The following is an 18,161-nucleotide window of genomic DNA, read 5'->3' as shown; positions in this document are numbered from 1 at the left end:
ACCCATTTATCCACTTTAATTGACTAGTTTCAATTATAATTTTCTTTCAGGGATAAGTATCCTGGAATGTAACAAACTTTGGACGAATGTCTATAGTAGGAAATAACTAAAGATTTGTGTATTGTATGTAAACAACTTTAAAAAAATGTTTATTGTATGTAAGAAAACATACGTGACAACCATATAGAGGTGTCACTTGTCTGATTTTAATTGGTTGAATACATTTTCTTACATACAATAAACATTATTTTCGAGTTGTTTACATACAATACACACAACTTTAGTTATTTCCTACTATACACATTCGTTCAAAGTTTGTTACATTACAATATACTTATCCCTTTTCGTTCATATCAAACTTACATGATTATTTTTCTTAAATCATGTTTATGACTTTATGTAACTCATTCTTGCATGTTCATACTATTTTAGGGCCGATTTGCCCACTTTGGCCCATTTGGGTCAAAACTAAAAAATATCAACATATTCAACTTTTTGAAATAATCCACTAATCATTTAAAGTTACTTATAACTCATTTCAGGGCTAATTATATATTATTACGCCATTTGGTCGTTTAAGCCTATTACTAAGTACTAATCAATTGCTAAACATGACCTTTCCTTCCAATCAAAGAAACATACGACCTCATTCAGACACACTTCTTCTAATCGCTTTGGGGTCAAACGACACTTAATGACCCACTTAGCCCGTTGGGGTCAAACTGAACCCGTTTACTATTTCAATACTTAATATTTATTTCAACTTCAAATAACACCTTATTTATGTCATTTTTATTGCCATTAGCGAGACTTGAACTTTGTTACACCTATTTCGAAGGATGCACCCACCTTATCTATTCATCCTCCATCTCATTTCAACTTTTTTTTGTTAACAACTCTATGATGTCATTATCAAGTACATGTTATTAATTCGTAGAACATTACACACTCAACGGAACAAAATTATGGAAAAAATTATAGGCCTCATTTTACACTTCATCTTCATGCACTTTGAGCTTCCAAAAAGGCATTGAAATCGTCACGGGCCTTCCTCAATCTAGGTGTGATGGGAGATGTTGGTTGTGTGGTGGGAGAAGAAGTGGAAAACCGAACATGACGACCCTCTTGTGATTTCCTTTCAACTGGTCCGGTTTTTGTCTTGAGAACTCCTTTCACACTACTCCCCTTGTTGAACAAAAAAGCCGAATTCATTGGTAAAGCATTGTCACTTACACTCGTTCGTATCAACTCTAATGGAAGATCAAAGTAGAGAGTAGACGTATGATCATCATCACAATGAATAGCAGACGATGTCCACGATCCACACTCGAATTTCTCAAGTGAAACTCTTTGTGAAATCACATTTCTTATAACTTCTTTTTCTTCCATTCTTCTTGCTCTTACTGGCTTAGCCTTGCCAAATCCTGGCAAGAACAAACAAAGAGCTCCACATTTGAAGTCCATTTCAGTAGGTTTTTTAAATTTGTTCGACATCATTGTTCGACCATTATTAATGTTACCATTACCATGATTCTTGGAAGATTTATCTTCACTTGTGTTATTAAGATTTGCCCAAAGATCCGAACCTCCATAGGGTACATATGATCTATCTTCACCACCCGATTTGCTTCTTTGTAGGCGAGCATTGGACACACAAGTGAGAGGAGAACGAGCTAGAGAGGAATTATGGTTCGGCGTATGGTTTTGAATATTGTCTTTTGTCTTGAATGAACCACCGATACGAGGTGAACTAGGAAGGGAGTTGCTAAGAAACTTGTAGTTTGTAGGTAACATTGGCAATGGATTGATTTTGGGACTTGACCTTGATTGTTGGATGGTTTCTCTCATTGATATTGGATCAATTGAAACTTGCTTTTCTATGTTTGAGCTTTCAATGATCAACATTCATATAAGCTCTAAATATCTCCTAAAAGAATAATAGACTAGCTAGCTTACAATTGTTGAATGATATACAAATTTTGAGCTTATTTTTCTTATATATAAAAAAAGAATGATATACTAACTTAGTAGTGATGCCCATGTTTTCACTTGTCAACGATATTTATTATTATTGAAATGAAAGTCAATCGGTTTACATGTTTGCACGTACAAGGTGATTGACTCTTATATATTTCTACCTAAAAATGTACTCTTTTTAGTTAGAAGTTTTTTTTCTAAGTTTCTGTAGATTTAAAAATTTTTTTTTATTGATCGTGTAAAAAGTTGTCTTTTATTTTTATTTTTTTTTTATGAAATTTAACTTTTATTCACAACCGCCTACACCACCAACAAGTGATGAGGCTTCCCGAAAACTGTACAATTACAAGAGCTTGAATTTACACCAATTATCTCACGTAATAGAACGAAATTTGCTTCTATTTCTATACCACAAAAAACCTAAGTTTTTAATATCTTGAAAAATCTTCTCGATACTAATCCTTCCATTAGCGAACATTTTATCATTTCGAGCCAACCATAAGCACCAACAAGTGATAAATACCGTACCTTGTATTCCCTGAGCCAATCTTTTCTCCACCTTAGCATGGGAATGAACCGCGAACAAATCCAAAACCGAAAACAAATAAATTGGTTGCACATTACACCAGGTAGAAACCTTCTCCCACACTTCCATCGCCACCTCACAAGAGCAAAAAAGGTGATTAACACTTTCCTCCTCTTTCTCACAGAGAGCACACAGGGTAGAGTTGAAACGACAACCACGATCCTTAAGGGCAAGCATAGGCGGGATACGATCTAAACCCACCCTCCACATGAAGATATTGCATTTTTTTTGGCACCCATTTCGACCAAGAAAACACAAAATGATTGCTATAGTCTTTATCGGCTCCAAGAAACTCTTTGACTCCTTTAACACTAAAGATATTGTCTTTACCTTCCATCCAGTTCCACGTATCTTTTCTGCTAGATAAGGATTTCCCTTCTAATAATCGGCCAAGAGCGACACTGCCATCATCAGGCCTGAAATCCAGGGCTCCAATGCTAGAATTTCCCCCGAACGTCTTAAACTTGTTTGTCAGAGAATCAAATTTCTCGTACACCCAACACTTTTTATTATTTTCCTTTTTAAATAAAACCGGGAACACGACTTTCAAAGGTTCATTGCAGACCCATGGGTCTTCTTTTTCTTAATTCCCAAGTTTTCCCCTTCCACACCAAGAGTACTCATACCCCTTATTAAATGTCGAATTTTCGTACTTCTCTCGCCCAATGCGGCAACGGACCACGGTAGCAGCCAGGGTAGTTGTGTTTATTCCTTACCCTTAATCAACTTGGACCGAAATCGATATTAATATATGTTACCACAATTTTATGAAAGTTAAAAAACTTTTATAAATGTGGTTCCCAATAGGAGCTTCTCAGGTAACATTTGGGGAAGTCAAAGTTTAAATTGTAACAGGCTCATAACTATTATCATCCTCGCTAACTACCATAAGATTCGGTGTAAATGAGTCGAGCTTCTTGTGAACTACTCGAATTCAACTCACTAAAAGCTTAAACCAAGTCAAGCTCGAGTATAACTTGGAGATCATTTAATATATAATCTAGCTTGATCTTTTATTACATAATAATTTGATTAAACTTACATGCTTAAACAAGCATTTTGTTAAATAAACCATTAAAAAAAACTTTATTTTTTAATACATATGACATCTCTTCTCTTATATAAATAAAACAAGAACAAGATTTCTATGACATTATTATTTCCTAAATAATGTTTACTTGTCATTATTAGACTTACTTATATCAATTATTTCTTTTCTATTTTATTGATTTATGACATCATCCTATTTAAACTTTAAATCATTTTTTAATTGATTTATGATTTATTTCAGTTTTAGACTAAGTTTAATGCAAATTAAAATGTAATTATCTAATTTATTTTTTTTCTTTAAACGACTATATGTCAATTTTCAAAAATATAATAATTGAATTAGGGCATGTTTGTTTTTCATAAGAGGTTTGTGTCTGAATCCGAATACCACTTCTGAATATTAAGAGTTGGTATAAATGTCTGAATTCCGAATAAGTATGATTGTTTGTTTTTTACAAAATGTCTGAATACCTTTAAAGAATACTTGTAAACAATATATTCTTTTTTTATAATTTTATACGTGAACATCTATCATATTTCCTTTTGTATAATATTACAAAAATTATATAACAGCTAAATAGTATCTACTATTTTATAAATTATCAATAATTTCATTTCATTTTATATAATATATGTAACTTTACTATATAATTTCACAACCCATTCACACCACACAATTTAATGAAGTTAGAAAAAGTAAAACTAAAAATCGTTATCATGATTTCATGTGTATAATAAAATGACGCTGTATAAACTAAACAAAACTTCATCATAATCATTTATAGATACGTAGCCACCTACCCTCCCACCCATCCACCATCATTACAGTGGTCAATTTGAAAATCACAATCAACACAACCGCAAACTCTTGTTCTTCCTCACATTTATTGTTATTTATGTGGTTTTTTCTTTCTTCCAATCTCCCTTCTCCGGCGATGGTGGTGTGGTTGTCTCCGGCGATGGTGGTGGTGTTGTTGTCTCCGGCGACAGGGGTATAATAGTCTCTGGCGACGTGGTGTGGCGGTGTGGTCGTCTCTTTCTTTGTAACACGACAGTGGTTTCGATTTCTTCTCAACTGTTGTTGGTTCTTAACCATCATAGGTTAAAAAGAGGTTGGTTTTCATCTTAGCGAGTTTGATGTTGTCCAGATGTTAAAACCTCTGGATCTGAGGGAAAAACAAACGACTTGAAATCGGTAAACCTCTGACCGAATCCGAAGTCAGAGGTTATTCAGAGTTTTAAGGGAAAAACAAACGAGCCCTTAGTCTAAAAATTCTCATTATTACCAAATGAGATTCCTGTTGCAAAACTAAAGAAACCAAATAATAAAGAGGCAGGAAAAAATAGAGAAAATTGGGAAATTATATTATTCATCTCATATAGAAGCATATATTTATAGTACAATAGTAACTTCTTCTCCAAGTCGTAATCTCCTAATATATATAAAAGATCTCCTAAATGATATGTACATCCATTCCATATTTATCCATAATACTCCCCATTGGATGTCCATTGATTAAAGACATTATGACTCGTTAAAACCTTACTAGATAAACCCAATGGGACAAAAAACTAGTGAATGGAAAAGAGTACATAATTCTTTCGATACGCTTGGGGATGTTGCCTCGTTAAAAACCTTGACAGGAAAACCCAGTGGGACAAAGCCTTGCTCAAGGGAAAAAGAGTGCAACGCGTATTTTCTCTCTCTCATAATCACATCACTTAAAAATTCTCATTATTACCAAATGTTTTCAATGCCTGACATATGAAGTGTCTTAACAATATAAGCTTCATTGCTTCTCATACAAATGAAATCCTCAAATATTGTTCTCATCACATATATTCACATACAATGTTTGAGGATTAGTAATACATCATGCATCTCATTTAAGTACATCCTCGTACTTCACAAGTTACACATTTCCAATAAGCTCAAGGTAAATAATGTATAATCCATGTTTGAACTGCGAGAATAATTAGTGTTTTAATGACATTTCTAAACCAATAATTTGATCATTATCTAAAAAGTCATAAAAGGGGCATTTTAAGCATCATGTGACCTCATAATTATGAGCGTCATTTATTATCAATATCAACTATATTTATTATCTTTCTCTCTTATTTGTCATGATGCACACTGATTCATTCTTAAGATATTAAATTCATAAATCAAGACAAACCTTGTCTTTCATCTCCCATTCATTAATTCAATCACCATTGTACACTCCCTCAGAGTTCTGTCGATATTCAAATCATCAAAATTACATGAAATATATATCATATCCAAATCCAGATTTCTTTATATATTTCAACCATAATAATTTCAACGACAAACAATATTCTCGATAATTTTTCACACGTGTTTCAATCATTTTTAATCACTAGACATGCTTCATGCATTTTATATCCGTCATGGAATCTCAATTTCAAATGAGCTCTATTTTTTATATACTAGACGTGAATCAATACTTTCTCATTTTTCTAGACTTTTTATTTAGTTGCTTACACCATATAATTTCTGCACTTTCAAGTGCTTGGACTTTATGTCCCAAAATACTAGCGTCTTTTCATCTTGGCCAATCTAACATAATGTAAAGTCCCTCACTCGATGGTTTAACCCACAAGTGTAGAATAACAAGGTCAAGTATGCACTAGATTGGACTAGTATTGCTTATAATATAAGTGCAAGAATATAAATAAAGCAATAAAGACTTAAGCAATAAATAAGTAAACAAGTATGTAAATGGTGGAACACAAATGTAATTTTCAAGTATATTTTATTTATTGATGTTAAATAAAATACAAGGTTGTTGCAGAACCAAGATATTACAAAGTAAATATCTAAACAACCTTATGAACTACAAGTGATCTATATTTGCTAAATAAACTTCTTGATCGAAATACTGGAAGTTGTGAAGTATAACTGTTAAGATCGTGAGTATTTAGACAAACACACCAAATTGCAAAAGTAATTTGAACAAGGGAAATGACTTGGTATTTATAGGCAAAAAAAATTAATATTAAATTATTTTTGCCGTACAAATAAGGTTTCATGCATTTAAGGAATAAAATATTTATTCCTTAAAAGCATTGGTTAAAGTACATGAATAAAGTCAATATGATGTGACTTGTAACACTTTAACCAACCACTTTTACACGCATGTAAGAACTTTTAACGAAAGACAAATGGATTGTCCGGATAAAAGCATGCAAAGGCAAATAAGTCAATTCATCGTAATCAGTGTGCAGACTTCTAAGGTCTAGAACATTGACAAGGACTCTAGTCAGGAGATCTAGTAAGTCTGCCAGTGAGTTCCGCTGTTTGTCAGACTTCTTTCTTCAGACTTCAGTCTTCGACTTCAGTGAGAATGTTCTTTAGTGGAATGATCTTGACTGGAGTGAAGTCCAGTGAACCAATCTGGTGGAATCCAGATTCCTATACAAGTAAATGGTTCACTAGCCTTCTCATAATTTCTGGACAAATCTTTAGAGGGCTCCAGTCTTCTTGTCTGAAACGAATCCAGTAAATCTGGACCTAACACATAACATATCAATTTATGTGCATGCATGCTTTCAAGATCCTCACATTTTTCATACTCTTAGCAATATCATATTCAATCAATCTCGACGTCGTTTTAATATATTTTTGATTCCACAAGTCTCTAGACATGTCACAACTCATTGAGATCTCATTATTTTCAGGTACCCGGGGTTTCTCAAAAACCTCCATGTCTAGTTTCTCATTATCAGTCTCTTTTGGAGTCTTTGTACCTCAACTTTGACCATCTAAATTTTATGCTCCTTTTATTTCGAGGCTTTTATTTTGGAATCTATTTTTCTATCACTTTTTATCAATCGGAGCATAAGCAGCTTTTTGATCAGTTAACATTACTGGCAATTACTAAATATTCTGAATGAATTATCCCACAAACTTTAAACTTATATTCATTGGTGTGAGGATCTTTGATAATTCATTCTTACTTCTTTCAGCTGCTTTTCATCTTCCCTAATGTTGGGAACATCTCCCCCTAATGTTGGGAAAACTAAATCACGTCAATGAAAAACTTAAGTCATAAATAAATATTCCAATGATGATTTTATTGAATACGTACACCTCTTTCATGTTTCAACTCATACCCAAAACAGCCATACTAATGTCTAGTTTAATCAGACAGTTTCGAACTGAATCAAAGCATAAGCCTACACACTTCCAAGGCACGCTATTTTCCCAACATTATTTCCAACATTTTTTAAGTCTCATCTTTGTGCATTATGGTGGAGCAACTTAATCATATTTTGCACATTCAAAACTCTTATGAGACGTATGTGGTTTCTGACCATAAACCAACTTTAATGGGGTGAAACATTATTGGCATGATGCGAGTTCATATCATGCTAAATAACATGGCCTCAAATCATATTCATTTGCTCTAAATAATTATTACCAAATTAATCATTGCTGCCAATATAATATGGAACATGCTTTTAATCTTATCACATGAGCAATTAATCACGCAAACTTTATGTTGCGACTTTGATAACCCATTTAGACGATGCATCGATTTATAACACTAAATGGTCAATATGAACGATGTATAGGTCTACTTACATCTCCTTTGCATAGGTTCCATCAAGTTAAAAGTATTCAGTCCTTATGTTTCTTAGCATATACTTTCTTATGGAGCAAATGACCTCAATTTAAATGATCACTTTGAAAAATCTTTTGACTCTTCAATATATTTCGCATCATCATTGACCCGGGATGGTCCAACCGGCCATGTCAATTAATCAAAAATACTTAATGTTTATAAACTTTCGTTTAGGCTCACATGTGCTGATGTGCAAAATCGAGCTTTAAATTTATAAAACCAAAACTACCTAAAAACTCACTACTACGCACTCACGGGCAGTGAACCCGATCGTTTTGTAATATAGTTAAGAGATAAGTCTGAGTTCGTTCTCAGGGATTGGAAATGATTAGTTGCTTATGAAATGGTTTGGAAAACGGGTGTTGCTTTGAAATTCCTCTTGACAATTAAAGTAAATAGGTTTGCAAAATAATTGCATAAACTTAAAAAGATTTCAGACAATATAATTAAAAGTCATCCACCTTGACTTCCCTCAACTTCAAATGTGATTGCATTTAATGAAGAACAAATTCTCTAGAGTTTAAAGATAATCGTGACAAGATTAACATACTCACGTGGTACCACCAACCGTGAACAAAATACCGAATGACCTAACTGCTAGTAAAATTATCCAAGCCGGTACCACCAAAAGTAAGACAATTCTTCTAACAATCAGTTTTATTGACTATCAAATTATCAATTGAACCTATGTGACAATAACGTGGTACCACCAACCGATATCAATCACGTTGACAAAGTTAATCTTTTCTTAAAATGATTTTTCACTATCATACCATGAACTAGTGATAATTACTTATAGACAAGTAACCGTTTTAAAATCACATACACATTCAACTGGTACCACCAACGAAGAATTATATGCAACCAATATCAAAATTAATTAATAAAAAGAATTAACATCATCAAGATCACAGAACAACGATAATTAAATAAACCCTTTTGAATTAAAAATATTGCAATCACATCATTCGTCTAGTTTCATCAAGGTGGATGATTAAACGTTTAGCCACTCATGATCAATCCACAATAATAAATAAAATAGAAGAGAAACATGATGTAATCGTTTGATGAAAAATAAATTGCAAGACAATAAGTAGATACGATCTAGATGGGTGCCCGTGAATCTTCAACGAATCCGCCTAAGAAATAATCTTGATTGGAGGAAGAAGAACCATTGTAGAACAGCTCCTAGAAAGATTTTTGATGCCTGAAATTCGACCTAGGGTTTTTGCTTATATACCCTCTCCAAATCTGATGCAGAACCGACTCATCTTTTGTTTTCCCGTGCATCCACTGCGGCACAGTGGGGTTGATCCTTCCCTCACTGCGGCGCAGTGAGGTGCATTTAACCTTTGATCTTAAGTGACTGCGGCGCAGTGGCTCGTGTATCCACCACTACGGCGCAGTTCAAATCCACGGCCTCCTTTCTTCTTAACCAGACTGCGGCGCAGTCCTTCTGTTGCCATCCCCACTGCGGCGCAGTGGGGCAAATCCCACTAATTTCCGTGGTATTTGGCTGCGGCGCAGTGGGCTAGTGCATCCCCACTGCGGCGCAGTGAACACTTGTACAGAGCCAACTTCTTTCGATCTCGATTACTTGCCAAACTCTGCCGTCTCTTCCACTCGAATCAACTCTCAACATCATAACGCACTTCCGGGCCAATAATCATCCGAAAATGTACCAAATGAACGCGTATCCTGTTTAGAGCCTGTAAACACTAACAAACACCATAAACGCGTCAAATGCATACAAAAACGACTTAAAACGTATAGTAAAATGGCCAATAACAATGTGGATAATGGGTATAAATTAGTCACACTACGTGCTTTATTCACATGTATCGCAAAACACTTTTCTCGTGATAAGTTTATAGTAGCTCCTCTAGAGCTTTCACATAATTTCATACACTCAAATATAATATTGCATCGGCATATCGCTATAAAAGAATAAGTATACAACTCAAGTTAAGTAGTTAAGCATATTTATCATTGATCAATAATAAAAAAAATAATATCAAAACAAATAATAAATAAACATGTATAGTCCATGCTCGTATTTCGCAAAGCCAAATTGATAAATATATATAATGTTTAGAACCAACAACATGATGTTTCGTCTTTTATTGTATACATACACATGTTTCATACCACTTTGGCACTGTATTACTATTATTATAGAAAATAGACATAGCCACATAGGGATTGGCTTTATATTGTAAAATGAATGGACTAAATATAATCAGAATCTCATTTTTAAACCGTATGCTACCTCTAGCTATTTTATTAACCATATGCTTTGTTTTATGTTTATCTTATAATAGCGGATACCTGTAAGTCATGCATGGTCATATAAATATAGATAAAAAAATACTTTACGAACATATTGTAATATATAGATCATCCAAGTAATAATCAAAAGAGTAGACACAATTGAAATTTTAACCAAGGTTTATATATATGCATACAGAAGTAGATTCTAGGGATGATCATTAAAGAAATAAAAATTAAGTGATAGAGTATTTAACAAAAGAATAAACTCTATCTAGCCTAGAAGCTAACTTTCATAAGAATGAACTTCGATCAAATTTTGATCATAAAGAGTTAGAATCGAAATCAATTCTAAAAGATCAACATACCTTATAGTGATGTTGACTCTTTATTAAGACCAAGAATAAAGTAGGCTCAGCATTGTATTACTGACGATAAAGATAATAGTGATGTTGACTCTTTATTAAGACTAGTTAAGTAAACAAATAGTCAGTAGCTAACAACCAAAAACATATACTATGATACGTATTAATTTTCAAAATCTTTTAAAATTACACTTTCATGTATACCATAACCGCACAAAGTATAACCTTTATATAATTCAATGCGTACAATTAATTGTCTTTCATGTAACTAGCAAATAATTTATTTTAATTTATATCATTCATACAATCATTACTGTTTTAAAATTTAATTACTATAACAACCTAAAAACTATATATAAAAACGAATACCAACCTCAAAAGATTCAATAATAAGCATACTGAATACATGAACTGGTGAACAAATTCAATAACTACATATCATATGATTCCCATCATTACATTAAGATCGAAATCTGTGATAATTACCACATGCAACCAACATATATATAAAATCTTTAGCATGTCGCAACTAAAGCTGGCAATTGGGTATCTGTTAAGACCTATTAAAGTAACTGTTAAACAAAAAATGTATTATGCAACTTTTTCTATTTTTAAAAGTGTAATTGTTTTTAATATTTTAAAGTTCAACATTTAACTTTTTTGATACTTAAAACGAATAACTGTCATGCTCAAATCATAAAAGGCAAGTGTTAAATGAGTCGTTTTCATGTTTAAAAGCTAAAAATTTTGTACGCACCGAACCTGTTAAGACATGATTTGCCAGTTTTAGTCGCGACTGTTATAAGAAAAATAGTTTAAGTCCAAAACTCATTCCGGTTAACTAATATAAGAATTAATAAGTATAATAAAGTAGCTCTCAATTCTCATATATATAGCATGTGGAGGATGATATATATTAGAATTAAATATGTACATCTAGTTATTATATATTTATATCCAATACATTCAAATAATTAAAATAAAAATAGAATAAATATCATATTTATCTTAGAAAGCAATATAAATATCAAATATACCCAACACTAACTAAAAATATCATATTTATCCTTACTAAACTACATAAATATCAAATATACCCAACTCAAGATAAAAATATCAAACACACCCATTTTAAACGTAGTAATATCAACTATTAAGTATATCCATTTTAAATATAAAAGTATTAAAATTACCCATTTTAAACCTAAAAATAGCTAGATTTTCATTTAAAAACCATAATTAAGTTGAATAATAAGGGACAAATTTCAACCTTAGATTTTTTTCTTCTTATTATTCCCACTACAACTACCACCACCAACACCATCTAGTGATGTCAACCAATCACCACCGGCATCACCATCACCCCCATCTCTAATCACCACCATTCGAGGGTGGAGCTTGCACGGCTAAGAGCGAGCCAACCACCACCATATCTGATCGCGGTTATCACAGATCATCCCGTCGTCTCCTTTAATCAATACCCTTGAGGGTGAAGCCCGTACCGTATCATGGCCGGCGATTGGTAGTGGTGGTGACAGCAGCGGCGGATGATAGTGGCATCGAATGATGAATTTGGGCATGTTTGATATTGTTATGTTTAAAGTGGGTATATTTGATATTTTTGCATTCAAAATGGGTATATTTGATATTTTTAGATTTAAAGTGGGTATATATGATATTTTTAATTTAAGTTGGGTATATTTGATATTTATGTGGTTTAATAAGGGTATATATGAAATTCACTCATAAAAATATAACAAAAAAAACTTTTGGTTGTGTTAACATAGATATGTACGACTTCTTTATTTGTAGGTCAATTAGCTATCTAATGGCTAATAATATTTAGGTGATAAACAATTAAATTAGAGTAAGGATTTTACCTTTGTATAGATCGTAATTCAAATTCATCAAACCATTTTGTGCCGATACATGCTCAACCATGATTTTTTTTTAAAAAGAAAAACGAAAACGTCTCCCCTTCTTCAATATATCCAATCAACGATTGAGAATATGAAACTTTTAAAAATCTAATCTAAAGTAAACAATAATATGTTTAAATAAAATACTATTATATAATAGCAATTGGATAGTAATTGATCTAGTACACGCCTTCCATAGCCAAAGTAGTCGAATACAAAATAAATCTAGATTCTGTAAAAATTTAAATGATCGGCTCTAGTATCTACGCATGTTGAAAAATTACATATCTCTAAAAAGCATTTGTTTATTTATAACATATAATATGCATTAAAAGAAAACATAAATCGAAAACTATTATTAAAAAGAGGTTGATGTGTGATCTTTCAAAAACAATCGGCTTTGGAATAAAAAATTTTGACGGCTATTTTTTTTTTTTTAACATAAGGTTTTAAAATGTGCTGGTAACGTGATCAAATAATAAAGAGACAGAAAAAGATAGAGAGAATGGAAAAATTATATTATTGAGACATATATTTATATTACAATAATGGGTTTTGGGCCTGTGTCAAATATTTTTTCGGCCTACAACATCTTTAGGAAAGGTATATAATGGGTTTGAAAATGCAATGGGCCGTATACTGTGATCCACCTTTGAATTGGCTAAAAGGGAATGCTCGATGGAAAGGGAGAAAAAGTTGGTTCAATCATTAGTATTTAGGTACGTGTAATTAAAACTTCATATTCAATTAACGGACACTCTCAAAATATATTAAACAAAGCTAAAACATTAGAATTCAAGTAAGGGAAAGAATATGATGTATTTAGAATTCGGGTTTTAAACTTCAGGTCCGCGTGTTTCGTAACAATTTTCTTCATCTTTATCTAATTAATAACATATTCAATCTAGTTAACCTTTTATTTTCAACTTTGGTTAAATAAAAGCTTTGTAGTTTGTTATATCTAAACTTAAGACAAACACAAACAACAATTTTAGACTATAATTACGAAAATTAAAAAAGGAAACATATGAAAATTAGCTCCATATAAATATTGAATCTAGTTAACCCCTTTTTTTTTTCCAACTTTAGTTAACTTAAAAAATTTATAGTTTATTATATCTAAACTTAAGACAAACACAAACTACAATTTTATAATTACAAAAAACTAAAGAAAAATATATAACTTTTAAAAAGTACATACCAATTTATCAACAAAGACCATATAGAACATTTTGATTTTTTTTGGGTTGTTCCACTCCAAAACAGTCAATACATGCACAATACATAGTCGTAGATGATGGGTAACATGTGTTGGCAAAAGATTTTCAAGATGAACTAATGTGGTCTTATTTTTTATTGTTGAAGAAGAAGGCATGATGAACCTATAATGGACAACAAAATAAATTAATAGAGATAATATTAACAATAATATAAGAATTTAATGTTCAATAATAATAATAAGGATTAAATATGAACAAAGTATATTTAAAAAACAAAACCCTTGGTAGTCGACTTCTTTATAGACGACTATTTTTTTGTTATATAATATTTAGATTAGTTAAGTCATATATCACAACTTAATCAATATGAAAGCTAAAAAAGAAACATACGAAAATTAACTTCATATAAATATTGATTTCAGTTTACCTTTTTTTCTTCAACTTTAGTTAAATATAAAATTTACAGTTTCTTATATTCTAAGTGTGAACTATATAATTTGAAAAATACATACCAATTCATCAACAAAGACCATTTCGAACATTTTGATTTTCTTCGAGTTGTTCCGGTTCGAAACAGTCCATACATGCATAACACGGAGTCGTAAATAATGATAACATGTGTTGGCTTAAGATCTTCAAGATGAACTAATTAATGTGGTCATATTTTTTGTTGTTGAATAAAAAGTCATAACGAACCTATAATGGACAACAAACTAAATTTAAATAAATAATAATAACAATAACATAAGAATTCAATGTCAAAAAATAATAATAATGATTAATTATGTGCAAAGTATATAATAACTAATAAGAAAAACCCTTTTGTAGTTGATCGTAACTTCTTTTTTTGTTGTCGTACGTGGGTTATATTATAAATTACCAATAAAACTGAAAAGTATAAATTAATTATTTTTAAATTGGGTAAAATTGTAAATTGGTGATGAAAAACCAAAAAGTGTAAATTAATTATTTTTAAGTGTAAATTGGTGATGCAAAACCAAAAAGTATAATTAATTATTTTTAAATTGGGTTAAAGTATAAATTGGTGATGAAAAACCAAAAAGTGTAAATTATTTGTTTTAGATAGGGGTTAAAATGTAAATTGGTGATGGAAAACCAAAAAATGTAAATTAATTTAGATTAATATTAAAAAATTAGAGGATTAAAAAGGATGGATGACTAAGTTAAAGGAAGGGGATTAGGGGTGCAAGTGTACCCCTAACCCTCTCTTTTAGTTATATTATAGATTAATATTACCTGTTGATTATATGTTTGTTACGAGACATAAATTCAAAACAATTTTTTTTAATGTTATTTCTTATTGACATGTTGTTTTGGATAAATTGTAAAAAAAAAAAAAAGAAAGTAATTGGATGGGAATCCCTAATCCCATGTATCATTTGGTACCCATTAATTCCTCAGTCAAGCTAGTGTCCAGGTAAATCTCAACCACTTAATAATCCCTTGATTATCTCAAGTTTGTCTTTGGCAAGACTGTCACCCAGGATCCTTAAGAAGTGATGACTGGTGGCCTTTGGGCTATCAACCAGTGATTAGTCATGGATAAATTGTATGATACTTCGTATTTGTTTAATAAACTTACATTTAAGATGTTAAGAACGCGTTTAGTTCGAGAAAATGTTTTCAAATTTTCCATTTCTAGTTTTCTAAAAAATGAAAAGGTTTTTTATTTATAGAAAACCCTTGAAAATTTTGAAAACGCGTTCAAATTAAGAGATGGAGTTTTCATTATTTCATTTTAGAAAACTAGAAAACATGTTCAAATTCACTTGTTTTTTAATTTTAGGTTTGGAAAATTAGAAAAGTGAAAACAAAAACAGAAAAAAACAGTTTTCTAATTTTAGTGCAAAAGTTGGAAAAGGAAATTTTCATTTTCTATGGAAACCTTTTCTAGAAAAATACAATTTGAACGCGTTTTGTGTTTTCCATGTTTTCTTGGAAAATGAAAATGGAAAACAGGAGAGTTTTCTTGAACTAAACGCACTCTAAACTATTAGTCCAGCATCAAACAACCATTTTCAAAATCATACAACCATTAGGCCTAATAATTCGAAATCAATGTTATCTTAGAATCAGTATGGGTAAACCGAAGATTCAGAGGGTTGCCAATCGTTATGGGCCACACACACACCTTTAGTGAGTCCAATGCTCCATTTGTGTCAACTATGAAAAAACCGCGGAGCACTTGTTTGTTTCTTGTGCGTTTACACGCACCGTTTGGCAGCGTAAGTTGGCGTCTTTTTTTTGGTTGGGTAATATATCACGGTGCACCAAATTGTTCACGACATTAAAGCATTGGGTTTTCTTTTGATTAAGAATCATGCTAAAGGTCCAAGGACTTCTTGACTTAGGACTTAGGAGGGTTGGAAATTTTTCACTTAATGTAGATATATAGAATCTTACTTTGTATACACATTCTGATAATTGTAGTCTTTGTTTTGTTGATTTATAAAATTCGTCATTGTCACACACTCAGGAAGTTGAATGAACATATATAGTTCATTTAAATTCATAACTATATGCAAATGAAGTCAGCTCATGAGATGCATTTCTGGTTTTTTTACAAGTTTTGGGTTGCAGGATTTTTCCCTGAATACTAATAACTACTACTGAACCTTTAGCGGGATCAGAGTCTTGTGTTATGCTGGTCAATTATATGGTCCAGTGTTCCTTGAAAGTCGGATCTCGACAGATTGTTAAAAAAATAAAAAAGGTCATAACTATACGTAGGTGTTAGGTAAAATAAAACAAATATTAAAGTAAAACAAATAAAACAATATATTTCCCTTTACTAAAAACCACCATGCATCAAGAATATCATCATGCATCAATTGTTTCGTGAATCTTCGTGCATCAATTTAACTATGATTTAAGGGTGAATATCTTGTCTTATTTGTTTTACTTTAATATTTGTTTTACAATATCCAACCACACTATATGTATCGCCAAAATTTTCAAACATGCATATGATGAGCTGTGTTGCCAAGAATGTATCCCCACTTGTATGCTCATATGCATTGCCAAAAATTAATGTATTCGATCCCAACTTCTGTAGCATTTGCAAAGTAAGAATATGGACCCATATGAGAGTGAGATTTAAGTCATTCAGTTTTAAAAATGACCACCCTTATTATGTGCCTAATGATATCCACAATGTGATTTACATGACCATTGACCAAACTTCAAAGGTCCAAGGTTATTTAATCATATATAGTCATAAATCAAGAAAATCAATTAAGCAATAACAAAGCACACTACACTACCATAGATAATACATATAGTAAGTGAAACTTCTTATGCAAGTTTGGATGAATACTTTTGACTAGACGATATCAAAATTTGTGTAGAAGTTATGTTTAAAGTGTGGTTTCATCTAAGATAGAAGATATGTGTTCGCGTAATGGTAGTCTAATACGTACGTGTTAAAGTCACACAACTTTAAAGATAGAGGCTAGTCGTTCGAAGTTTTATGTACTTTTTATTGCAACGTTACACGATTTATCTCTTACTGCACGACAATTCTATAGTGTGTATCTAATAACATTCATTATGGAAGCAACAAGTCTTGAATCTTGATTAATAATAGAATGAAAATGCTAAATGCAACCATAAGAGCTATATTTGACGTGCATTAAAACAAATTATATTTTTCATATTAAAAAATCACCCTTTAAATTTTATGGTGAGTATACAATTATTTAATGTACATTAACGGCTTTTAGAAAACCTATATAATGTTAGTTTATTTCTTATGTTTTATAAAGATATGAATGAATGAAAGAATATGAATGAAGGAATTGACGGCGGGCCGGGGAGGTGAAAACCCCACCCCAGCTAACCCACGTTGGGGAGACAAGCTTTCTTGATCACTGTTTCATATAATGTTGGCTTCACAGGTCACCATTGGGTCCCCTTTCCAGCTATGTGTGATAGCCCCCTACCACCACCCTAGCTAGCTAACTTACTACTCTTTCCGTCCCATTTTAGTTGTCATGTTGACTAACTTTAACTGTAAATAACTTTGTTTGTGTCATATAACACTTGATATAAAATATACGAATGGATTGGGTTTTTAATGTACTTTTCGTTTATATAAGTTTCATCAA

At 31.7% G+C, this 18,161-nt stretch overlaps 1 protein-coding gene across 1 annotated transcript; it reads right to left on the bottom strand.

The window, feature by feature from the left end:
* Positions 1 to 1,002: 1,002 nt before the first annotated feature.
* LOC122604475 lies at positions 1,003 to 1,848 on the bottom strand. Its single transcript, XM_043777370.1, has one exon. It carries the CDS (start codon positions 1,846 to 1,848, stop codon positions 1,003 to 1,005), a length of 846 nt encoding a protein of 281 aa, XP_043633305.1.
* Between the last annotated feature and the right edge of the window lie 16,313 nt (positions 1,849 to 18,161).

Source organism: Erigeron canadensis, chromosome 6 (assembly GCF_010389155.1).
Source record: "Erigeron canadensis isolate Cc75 chromosome 6, C_canadensis_v1, whole genome shotgun sequence".
Lineage (NCBI taxonomy): Eukaryota > Viridiplantae > Streptophyta > Magnoliopsida > Asterales > Asteraceae > Erigeron > Erigeron canadensis.
This window is presented reverse-complemented; position numbering and strand designations above follow the sequence as displayed.

Coding starts and splice junctions, on each gene's coding strand:
- LOC122604475 (XM_043777370.1), bottom strand. CDS start 1,848: ATGAGAGAAACCATCCAACAATCAAGGTCAAGTCCCAAAATCAATCCA.